Source organism: Ctenocephalides felis, unplaced genomic scaffold, assembly GCF_003426905.1.
Source record: "Ctenocephalides felis isolate EL2017-DRISC unplaced genomic scaffold, ASM342690v1 CF-g0.4_SCAFFOLD_00845, whole genome shotgun sequence".
In the NCBI taxonomy this organism is placed as follows: domain Eukaryota; kingdom Metazoa; phylum Arthropoda; class Insecta; order Siphonaptera; family Pulicidae; genus Ctenocephalides; species Ctenocephalides felis.
The window spans coordinates 41,762,626-41,773,194 of NW_020536999.1; the positions used below are offsets into that span (position 1 = coordinate 41,762,626).

The 10,569-nt window shown below is 28.4% G+C and overlaps 3 protein-coding genes and 1 long non-coding RNA gene across 7 annotated transcripts; 2 read left to right on the plus strand and 2 right to left on the minus strand.

The window, feature by feature from the left end:
* The first annotated feature begins 826 nt into the window (after nucleotides 1-826).
* LOC113363462 lies at nucleotides 827-2,215 on the plus strand. 3 transcript variants are annotated; one of them, XM_026605963.1, is made up of 5 exons: nucleotides 827-963; nucleotides 1,399-1,587; nucleotides 1,668-1,855; nucleotides 1,929-1,979; nucleotides 2,056-2,215. In XM_026605963.1, exons 2-5 carry the CDS (start codon nucleotides 1,401-1,403, stop codon nucleotides 2,137-2,139), a joined length of 510 nt encoding a protein of 169 aa, XP_026461748.1. In that variant the 5' UTR covers nucleotides 827-963; nucleotides 1,399-1,400; the 3' UTR covers nucleotides 2,140-2,215. The 3 variants fall into 3 exon arrangements, with proteins under 3 accessions (XP_026461748.1, XP_026461750.1, XP_026461749.1); XM_026605965.1 differs by having other exon boundaries at nucleotides 956-1,089; XM_026605964.1 differs by lacking the exon at nucleotides 827-963 and having other exon boundaries at nucleotides 1,381-1,587.
* Nucleotides 1,375-7,782, minus strand: LOC113363465. Of its 2 annotated transcripts, none has more exons than XR_003365900.1 (3): nucleotides 7,590-7,782; nucleotides 7,242-7,341; nucleotides 1,375-1,494 (listed from the first exon to the last, which is right to left on the minus strand). It is a non-coding gene; the product is annotated as an uncharacterized LOC113363465 (long non-coding RNA). The 2 variants fall into 2 exon arrangements; XR_003365899.1 differs by lacking the exon at nucleotides 1,375-1,494 and adding an exon at nucleotides 7,041-7,173.
* LOC113363461 (major facilitator superfamily domain-containing protein 10-like) lies at nucleotides 2,781-4,418 on the minus strand. The gene is made up of 7 exons (XM_026605962.1): nucleotides 4,331-4,418; nucleotides 4,100-4,258; nucleotides 3,848-4,030; nucleotides 3,528-3,777; nucleotides 3,283-3,456; nucleotides 3,074-3,211; nucleotides 2,781-3,015 (listed from the first exon to the last, which is right to left on the minus strand). Exons 1-7 carry the CDS (start codon nucleotides 4,343-4,345, stop codon nucleotides 2,924-2,926), a joined length of 1,011 nt encoding a protein of 336 aa, XP_026461747.1. The 5' UTR covers nucleotides 4,346-4,418; the 3' UTR covers nucleotides 2,781-2,923.
* On the plus strand, nucleotides 5,213-7,436 carry LOC113363460 (protein phosphatase methylesterase 1-like). The gene is made up of 9 exons (XM_026605961.1): nucleotides 5,213-5,355; nucleotides 5,619-5,823; nucleotides 5,948-6,057; nucleotides 6,125-6,261; nucleotides 6,341-6,458; nucleotides 6,537-6,602; nucleotides 6,713-6,931; nucleotides 7,034-7,191; nucleotides 7,273-7,436. Exons 1-9 carry the CDS (start codon nucleotides 5,300-5,302, stop codon nucleotides 7,419-7,421), a joined length of 1,218 nt encoding a protein of 405 aa, XP_026461746.1. The 5' UTR covers nucleotides 5,213-5,299; the 3' UTR covers nucleotides 7,422-7,436.
* Nucleotides 7,783-10,569: the final 2,787 nt, after the last annotated feature.

The following is a 10,569-nucleotide window of genomic DNA, read 5'->3' on the forward strand; positions in this document are numbered from 1 at the left end:
ATAACATAATATAATTGATATAAGAACTATTTTTTACTTCTCTATTTATTTTTACTTTATCCCAATATTTATTTTACCTGAAAAAGGTAAATTAATAACATATATTGAATATACTCAGCTTAAATTGAAAATAAATATATATCATTATTTATTTACAAGCCGTCAGTATAATGGTATGATAATAAGCTCATGCCAATATTTTACAAATTTTAAATATTTTATTTAATTAACAATTCAATAAGTATAGATACTTTTACAATATAATTATTTTGTTTGACAAATTTTTGGTTATTTTATGAGATCACTATTTAGTTTAACAAATTATTGAACATTTTAATATAATATATAGTTATCGCGGTGACATCGGTTGAATGAGGAAAAATTATTAATATAATTATTAATTTACTTAATATATTATTAAGAATACTCAGGAACAATTAGGTATATACTAATATTAATTTACATTTATTACAATTACATACAATTATTTATATACCTATATTTATATACATACTGAAATTATTAATTTTATGTAATGAACTGGATATATGCGGCAAATCATACTCATACTGCTCTACATTGTGCAGAGCTACATAAAAGTTTGGAGTTGTTTTAGGAAACAATAGGTGTTTTTGCGTTCATAATTCAGTGTTGTTTAAATGTTAAATGTAATTATATCTAAAATACTACATATTATTTATCTTATAAAAAGTCTTTTAAATTGTAGTTTTTAAGCTTAACTCCGCCACTGCCGAATTAACTGTTTTTGACCGAAAGGCGTGACAACGTTGACTCGATGACCGACGATTCGAATTCGCTGTTTCTGTTGTTGTGTTATTTATTGACAATTAACTTGTGACTGAATTTTGTGTCGTGTTTATTTATTTATTCAACTTGTTTTATAAATTTAGTTGTTTCATTTGAATTTTTGTTTTAAATATTTGACGACGTCATAGTTAATAGGTAATTAAAGGTTAAATTGCCAAACACGTAAAACTATTTAGTAGAAATGGGCGTTAACAATTATGGACTTACACGTTTTTGTTTATTTCTAAATTAGGAAACATATTGTTATTTTTTATATTATAGGTAATTTGTAAGAACCGTCTTTTATTTTCTTAATTACTAATAATTTATTATTTGTGTAATAGTGATGTTTACATTAAGCCCTCATGTGCCCTCATGTTTCTGTATATTTTTATATACAGAAGAAAAATAAATAAACAATAAATAACAATAATTTATTTTTATTCCTGGAAATTAATTTATTAATTAAAAATTATTATTTAAAAATAAAACATGTGTAATATTATAATATATAAACAAAACATATATATGTGTAATATATAGTGCTGTCAATGTATCAATTATTATAATTATTTACAATTTGTTTTACAGAAATGCCTGTCCTAGAATCTTGTTGGTCGCCATGTATTTGGTCGAATACAGTGAGAAGTGGCAGTTATGCTGTTGCTGTTTACACGGCAGCATTTTCTATAGTTTTAATAACAATGATTAGTTATATGCTAGCTGGAGGAGATTCTACACAATTATACAGTCCTTTATTTGAAACAGATGTCCGTTATTGTAAGTATTCCTTCAATGAACAAAATTTTAATTCACATGATTTCGATTATGTTAATACAAATTTAATTTTCTTATTTCAGCCATGCAAGTTGTGGGAGGTTTTTTTATTTTTTACCTACTATTATTATTACTTTTTTCTGGATTACTTGTTATTGGGATACGAAAAGGAAATCGTGGACTAATGTTGCCATGGATGACTTCATTTGCTTTGATCATAGCATTCCAATTAATTTTTGGTTTGTGGCTTTTAGGAGGCTATTACATATATGTAAGAATTGTTTTTTAAGCAGTTTTCAAATGCACATGAATATGTTTTTAACTCGTAATAATTGTTATTTCAGTTGGATTCGGTGTATGCAACACTTATTGACTGGATATGGATGGCATATAATGTAAATTTAATTTTTATAATATTTTGAATTATATTATATTTTAGACATTACTATAACATATGTCTATTTTTCACAGATTTACTGTTGGTTATGCGTTTACTCACAATATCAGATATTCAAAGCAATGCAATCGCCTAATATTGAACTACTGTGGCCTTAAAAGAAAATCTAACATGATTGACTTCAAGTGTTCATTTATTATATGTCAAGATAAATATTTTTTTTATTTATCAACTGCACAAATAATTTATTTGTAAATATTTATATATATATTTACAAAATATGAAATTGCAATATAGTTTTAAAGTAGGTATATTATTTGATAAACCCACATGATGCTACGCTTCACAGATCTTATAGTTATAAGTAAAATGATATCAGAGATATCAGCTATTGAGTTACAAAATAATCCAAATAAATAATCCGTCCATTTTAAATTTTAAGCACGTAGAACATATTGTATTAAATTATAATAAACCTGTAGATATGTTTCTGGTTTTATTTGGCATTGCAAATAGATTCAAAGTGAAAATAAAAGTATGATTAAGTATAAAAAAATGTTTGAAAAATTATTCAGGTTCATTCTTGAGAACCTATATCAAGTAAATGTGTAAAAAATAATATTTTGTATATTTGAATATAAATTTTAAACACTTTAATGTAGTATAAATTTATTTGTATATATATTTTTTCCATATAAATATATAAAAGATTTCCAATAAATATTTTTTTATAAAATTTTCTGAATGTTTTGAATAATTTATAATATATTAATGCATTAACAATTAAAGATATCCGTCTTTCTAATAATTCACATATGATACATTCACACTTTTGAGGTCATAAATAACATCAGATCATTCTATTCACCACATTCATTAATACTATTATCATCATTTGATATTTTAATAGTAATACTGGTCAAGTTATTATAGTAATTTGTTTTATACATTCGAAAATTGCAACATTAATACTGGTATAATCAGTAAAACACCACCAACTAAATATGTCAAAGAGCAACCAATACTCCAAAATGCTAAAAAACACAACCAAATTAGCACAAGTTTTATTATTTACATTTTATGCAATTTTACCAATTGATGCTATAACAGGACCAACAGCCCTAGCTAAAGCTCCTAATGATCGGAACACACCCATAACTGTTCCTTTTTGTTCAACTCCTCCATATCTGGATGCTAATGACATCAATGATGGAACAACAAATGCAGTAGCTGATAGAAAATTTTACATTATATATAATACATCAACCCAAAATAAATAATCTACTAAACAATAAACTTACAAACTGCAAATAGAAAAAGTCCAATGTATAAGAAATAAATATGAACTATTGGAGACAATGCAACAAAACCATAAGCGGGTACAATAAGCCAAAGACCTGCAACTGCTGCAGATTTTAATTTATGTTCAGGTACTCGTCTCACAAATCCTCCTTGGAATATAGCCATTATTATGCCTAATTATGAAAATATATAAATTACTCTCAAAATATGATAGAACTATTAACAAACAAAGAAAATCTCATACCAATAAAGAAAAACATTTTTCCCTGTTGCATTGAACTGTATCCAAATGTATGATGGGTTAAAAATGTGAGAGTAAATTCCAGTCCACTATATAAGAACAGATATATAAAATAAACCAGACCTAATCTTTTTAAATTGTCTTTGTCTGTTTTATGTAATGCTGAAACAGCAGTAAATTTGAAAAGTTTAGGTATGCTAATAAGATTTGTAGCCTGTGATAAAGTTGTTACAGTAGCCTTTGAACGATGTTCCTATAAAGTTTTAATTTCAATGATGATTTTCCAAAAATACAAACTTAGAAAATAAATAAGTGTATAATACCTTTGGAAGTGTTTCATTAAAGAACACTGCCACAAACAGAAGATCAGCAATCGATAATAAAAATGCAAATACAGCTGGGTACATAAACCAATCCACATTTGTTTTGTCTGTCAATTGACTAAATAAAGCTCCGATAAGAGGTCCAATAGTGAATCCTAAAGAAAATGCTATACCCACCAAAGCCTTCAAATGATATTAAAATTATTATAAGTAATAAAAAGCCTATTCACTATTTCAACTTGATTATTTTACCATTCCTTTTGTCCTGCCTTTTCCACTAGACGCATCGGCAATTACTGCCATACTTAAAGAAACATTACCTTTGCTTATGCCTCCTATAAATCGAGCTAGTATAAACAAAGCAAAATTTGATGACAAAGCCCAAACAATGTAAGATATCGATATGCCAGTCTAAAAATTCAGTCAACAATGAATTATTTTGGTGATTGTGTACACATATAAAAGAATAAAAATCTTTTTACCCAGACAAATCAACATAACAGGTTTTCTTCCATAAACATCAGATATTCCTCCAACTAGGGGGCTAATAAGAATTGAAGAAAACTAAACATGGAACCTAAGACAGACACCGCCAAACAAGACTGAGTTGAACCTTTCTGGAGCTCCAACAAGATTTTGAAAGGTTTTTATGTTATCTGAAAACCAGCTATATAGAGACCGATAGAGTCATGGACTCTGTAGAATTCCATCAGCGACGGAAATAGAGGCAATATTAGTGTAAATGCCAACAAATCAAGTAGCAAAGAAAAAAATATTATATACAACAGCTGGCGACGTCGTACTTTCTGTACTTTTTGATTTTTTTCGGTAGATACTTCATTATTGTTCGAAACTTTGATATATTTCTACGTTTTATGTCGGTAATTTTGTCCATTGTTAATACGTTAAAATTTAATGAATAAAAAGATTATGTACGTATTAAAAATAAAACTATTTGTTCATAAGCTCGCACAATGTGCACTGGGCGCTATTAAACTTTCTCTTATCTGCCTCATTTACATACTTTTACTTGTTGTTTTCAGTGGGTCATACTCTAATTTTTGGCATTTGACATTTAAATGTTACCAAAGTCTTAAAGGGCGTTATAATCTCTTAACAAAAATTCCGTTAACTTTTAGACATTTAACATTTTTGATCAGAAAATTTATAAATGTTACAAATTTGCAAATGTTGCAAATTCAACATTTTAACATTTGTAGCGTTTATGCAAGAAAAGATTTGAAACAACAACAAAAAATTCACAGACAAGTTTTTGTTCGAAGATGCCAATCTACGTTCAAAATAATTTACCTATCTATGATATTCAATGTTTATCTGTCATAATAAATCATACAATTAGAATGTTATAAGAATTTGCGTTACTTATATATTTATTAGTAACTAAAAGGATATTGTATATATCAAATGAATAATTTGGTTTAAATTTCTAAAATGTCATCTTTACAAAAAGCAATGCTGAAAAACAGGCTTCCACCAATGCATCCCATGTAAATACTGATATATTTATATAAAAGCGACTTAACAAAAATAAAATAGAATAAAAATGTAACTTAAAATTATTTGCACCCTCAGAAATTTATCTATGCTAATACTAAAAGTCATTATATATTTCCAGGTTACTTATTTGTGACTTAAAATAAATCCTACTCTGAATAGTTTCAATTTTTTTATATATACATTGATCTCTTACAATAAGATTGTTTTAAAATCAATTTTATTTTAAAGTACTAATCTACTTTTATATTTTAAGGAATAAAAGAGATCTGCATGGAGGTCGGAAAAGAGATTATACTCCTGTACATTGGAATCAATATTTTAACAATCGAGATTTTGTCACTACAGAAAGAGGAAAATTTTGCATATATTTATCAGAACCATCAGAAGTCAATGATTCTCCTTTAATTGTCATGTTGCATGGTGGAGGTTACTCTGCCTTAACTTGGGCACATTTTTCAGTTAGTATTTCTCAGCAAGTCTTTATAAAATAAAACAATAATTGTTCGTAATTGAAAAAAAAAATTATACCCATTATAGGAATCAAAATGTTCATTAAAACTTTATTAAATAATCTTTTTTCAGACATCTATCACTGAATTAATTCACTGTCAAACACTAGCTATAGATTTGCGAGGGCATGGAGAAACAGAAACAGCAGATGATAAAGATTTATCAGCTGATTCATTATCTGTGTAAGATTTAAATATAATATTCAATCTAGAATTTCTTTCTATTTCCAAATATGTAATTTCAATGCAGAGATGTTGCAGACGTTATTTTACAACATATGAAAGATAAAAATGTCAACTCAAATGTCTTCCTGGTTGGACATAGTATGGGCGGTGCTATAGCTGTACATATAGCAAGTCAAAGACTTCTTGACACCTGCTTAATAGGTAGGTAAAAAAGGATCCCATAAAATTAATTCATATTATTCTAAGAACTAATGTTGATTGAATAATTTGTTGTTTGAAGGTTTGTCTGTAATTGATGTTGTTGAAGGAACTGCTTTAGATGCATTAGCAAGTATGCAAAGTTTTCTAAGGAGCAGACCATCTCATTTTAAAAGTGTTGAGCATGCAATCGAATGGAGGTATTATAATACTATAATTTATATTTTATATATGAAAATAAACTCTTCTAGGAGTTATTCACTATTTTATAATTTTAGTGTGCGTAGTGGGCAAATTAGGAACTTAGACTCTGCTAAAGTTTCAATGCAAGGACAAATTATCAAGTAAGATTATTTTAAATCTATTAATAACACATGGTTCAGTGGTTCTTAACATCTAAACTTGATCATTGAAATAAAAGTTCTAGAATATTTCAACTATTGATGTATTTCAGTGTAAAAACAGGACAGTTGGCTTCCTCAGAACTATGGAATAATCCTGAAACTACAAAATCTAGCACTCAGGATGATGTAATAGAAAGTCTTGGTGAAAAGATAAACCCAGATTGTATTTTGGAAGAGGAACATGAAGATAATGAGGAATTAAACAATACAAATGCATCAAATTTCAAACCACCTCTACCACCAGAACTGCAAATCTTGGATACAAAAAAGTATTTACTTCCAGTAAATTTTTGACTATTTTAATGATTATGAATATATCAACCAGATTCAGAAATTACATTCACATAGTTATTATCTAATAATATTTACAGATACAGTTGGCGTATTAACTTATCACAAACAGAACAACATTGGCCCGGGTGGTTCAAAGGACTCTCTAACATGTTCTTAGAAGTGCCTGTACCCAAATTACTGTTATTAGCCAGTATAGATGGCCTTGATCGTACCTTAACTGTTGGACAAATGCAAGGTTTGCACATTGCTTTCTGCAAATATTAGAAATATGAACTTAGCACTTACTTTTAGTTTGGTTTACATTATTTTCTTTCAGGCAAATTTCAAATGAGAGTACTTCCTCGATGTGGACATGCTGTACAAGAAGATAGACCTCATGAAGTAGCTGAAATAGTATCAGAATTTTTAGTCAGGCATAAATTTGCAAAATTGAAAACTGATGTACAAACAACTGCTGTGATATAAGAAAAGAATTGATTATTCTCAAATTATATTGATTTAATTTGAGTCTTTTACAAAAGAGTTCAAATGCAAAAATTTATTTCGCTGAAAATGTTGTAAATAGATGAAATATTGGAATACTCAATATTAAATGTAAACTATATTTCAAATATAAATTTAAGTAAAGCTCACCAATTTTTATGTCACACCAATACATCTGTATTGGTTCCATTTTAGAATGCCAGATTTAAAAAAAAAACATTATCAATCAAAAGAAAGTTTCACTCAATATTAAAAGTTTTAAATATCTATTAATTAAGATTATCCTCACTATATAATTAGCTTTTTGTCACTATATATAAATAATTTTACAATGATTACAATTGCAATGTAGTTAAATGAACACATTACTTGATTGATTGTATAGCACATAAATTAATATTTCACTTCACTGAACTAGTAACACAATTGTATATTTTACACTTCATATAAAAAACTGTTTAATTATAATCCTTGTAACAATCACGATTTAAACAAAATATATACCATCATGGCGCCAAAAATGTAATTGCTCAAACTCAACGATGAGTTCGAATGTACAGTAGCACCAACATAATGTGAAAAAAGTGCATCAAGCGCCGTTTGTGGTAAAAATGTGAACTTCCAGGGCGTGTTTGGCATTTGACAGTTATTTTGTTTTTATTTACATGGTTATGTTTACTATAATTATTTTAAGAATTGTATTTAAAATATATTTTTTTGAATGGTATGTGTGGGATATTTTAAATATAATTCATATAATTTAAAAAATATATTTGAACTAGTGTTTAAAATTGATTTTTTTATAACTTGAGTTAGTGAAAGTAGAGCATATTTTAGTGACGTTAACATACATTGAAAAGCAGTGGGCTTAAAAGTTTTTTAACAAATAATAATACTTTATGCATCAATCTGCGTAATTTGGATAAGATAATATTTTATGTCTGCATTTGAAGTTCTTTATTCTGAGATACTTCTTTACATGTAGTTATTATTATACTTATAATGCATTCCTACAGACGTCGTAAAAAGCGACCTAACTATGGTATACGAACTGTAGAAGTAGCCAGAGGGCACAATGGTTTTGGTTTTACAATTTCAGGGCAACAACCTTGTATTCTTTCTTGTATTGTTACTAATTCTCCAGCTGATAATGCTGGATTACGAGCAGGTGATTTTCTTATTTCTGTTAATGGTTTAAATGTTTCAAAACTACCACATGATTCAGTTGTGCAACTAATCGGGAATGCAAGTGGTACTATAAAAATGGCAATAGCAGAGAACTATTATTCTGACAGTTCAGATGAGGAACTTATTAACTCCATGGGATTTATGCAAAAGACACACATATAAAACAACCACAAAGGTTAGATCACAGCGTCCAGCTAGAAGCTTGCCTAAATCTGTAAATGATTCATTATTTGTAAATTCATCTCCTTTGTCAGCTGACATGAATGATGATTTGAGTTGCATGAATCATTGTCGAGATATTTCAAATGTGAGCGCCATAGTGTATTCTCCTTCTAAAGTTATTCCCAATTCAATTTTAACAAGAGAAGATAATGTAACTTTGGACACATGTATATCCAATGAGGATTTGGATACAGCCATTTTAGAATATCATGTCTTTGTTGGATATTTAGGTACAATAGAAATGCCAAAACACATTATTGCAAGCTCAAAACTACAAACCCTTCGTGGTTGCATTCGAAGATTGCGCCAAGAAAAAAGAACTCCTGCTATTGTTTTAATGACTATACAACCATCATTTCTAACATTAAAAAATGTAAATAATAAAATACTTGCTAAATATCCTGCTAGCAGATTAAGTTATGTAAACTATAGTTCAGAAAAAGACAAAAGATTCTTTGGATTAGTGACCAGTGCTATTTATGCAAATGGTGAAGTTTGTGAAATAAATGCAAATATTGATATAAATGCCATTCAAAACAGAGCTTCAAGTAAAGATTGTAATATTGAATGTGCAATTAGTAACGACGTGATAACAGTATCTAATAGTTGCCATATTTTTATGATTGATACTAAACTAACGGATCATAATAAACATGTGGCTACAGCTTCAGCATTTAATGTATCTTGCACTAAAGACATGATTTCTAATATTTGTTTAGAGTTTCCCAATACTTCTGAATATATTGTAAATATAATCCAAAGCATGTATAATTTGAATATGTGCTCAGAAATTGCAAATTCTCTAGAATCTGGCAAAAATAAAAAGATCGTCAATGGAACAGCAAATGGTCAAGATGTCTCAGAAATGATGAGAAATATAAGGCTCGATGCCAATCCAAATGATGATTTGCATCACAATGGAAATGATTTTGATGCTAATTCTCCACAACCAAGTAATCACAGTGAAGTAACAACATCTAGTAATAGTGACTCTGGAATAGGATTTCACAATGATTGTTCTAATATATCAGACAGAATTTTAGTAGTTGACTTTCCAGTGAACTTAGGTTTAAATTCTCAAAGAACTAACATGTCTGTATCAAATAATCGTCCTCAAGGAATTGATGGAGATTCTGGTTTTAAACCTCGGCAATGTTGCAATATTGACTCTGATAGAATTGTATCATATGCTGGAAATTCTCTTAATTCACAACCCAGTACATCAGAAGAAAATGCAAATTACAGATTGAATGTTAGGGCAATGCCTAACTTGAATGAACACGATAAAGTAAAAGATATTAATAATACTCCAGAACGCATTTATGAAACTGTCTATTCGCCACGAAATTCGCGATGCTCATATACAGGATCAACTGGAGAAGAATTTGATACATTCATAGGGCAGCCAGTTGATGTTTTATGTCACAATTTTGTAAACTTTGAAAGAGGGAGTACAAAAAATGTATCTCTATCAAAATCCCAATCTTGCTATAATATGGAGAAATTAGTCAAAGATCCAATTGGATTGTCAGTAGATAACTTGTCTACTTACAGTGGAAGAAATCACTTGCTGCTTACACCTACAATGAAAAATCAGACAGATGATTCCAGTTCTGAAAATAAACTTAAAAATCAATTCTTAGATCCAAACATAATGAAATCTTATAAATCCTATAAGAAAAAGAAACCATCGACTTTTAAAAAAGTTAGTACTGATGGC

Bases quoted from the DNA above. Each gene is read 5' to 3' on its own strand.
- LOC113363461 (XM_026605962.1), bottom strand. The intron at 4,031-4,099 runs GTAAAATAATCA...TATCATTTGAAG, and splicing joins AAGGCAGGACAAAAGGAATG to GCTTTGGTGGGTATAGCATT. The intron at 3,778-3,847 runs GTATTATACACT...AAAACTTTATAG, and splicing joins TTAATGAAACACTTCCAAAG to GAACATCGTTCAAAGGCTAC.
- LOC113363460 (XM_026605961.1), top strand. From the start codon at position 5,300: ATGTCATCTTTACAAAAAGCAATGCTGAAAAACAGGCTTCCACCAATG. The intron at 5,356-5,618 runs GTAAATACTGAT...TTATATTTTAAG, and splicing joins CTTCCACCAATGCATCCCAT to GAATAAAAGAGATCTGCATG. The intron at 5,824-5,947 runs GTTAGTATTTCT...ATCTTTTTTCAG, and splicing joins TAACTTGGGCACATTTTTCA to ACATCTATCACTGAATTAAT.
- LOC113363462 (XM_026605963.1), top strand. From the start codon at position 1,401: ATGCCTGTCCTAGAATCTTGTTGGTCGCCATGTATTTGGTCGAATACA. The intron at 1,856-1,928 runs GTAAGAATTGTT...TTGTTATTTCAG, and splicing joins TAGGAGGCTATTACATATAT to TTGGATTCGGTGTATGCAAC. The intron at 1,980-2,055 runs GTAAATTTAATT...TATTTTTCACAG, and splicing joins GGATATGGATGGCATATAAT to ATTTACTGTTGGTTATGCGT.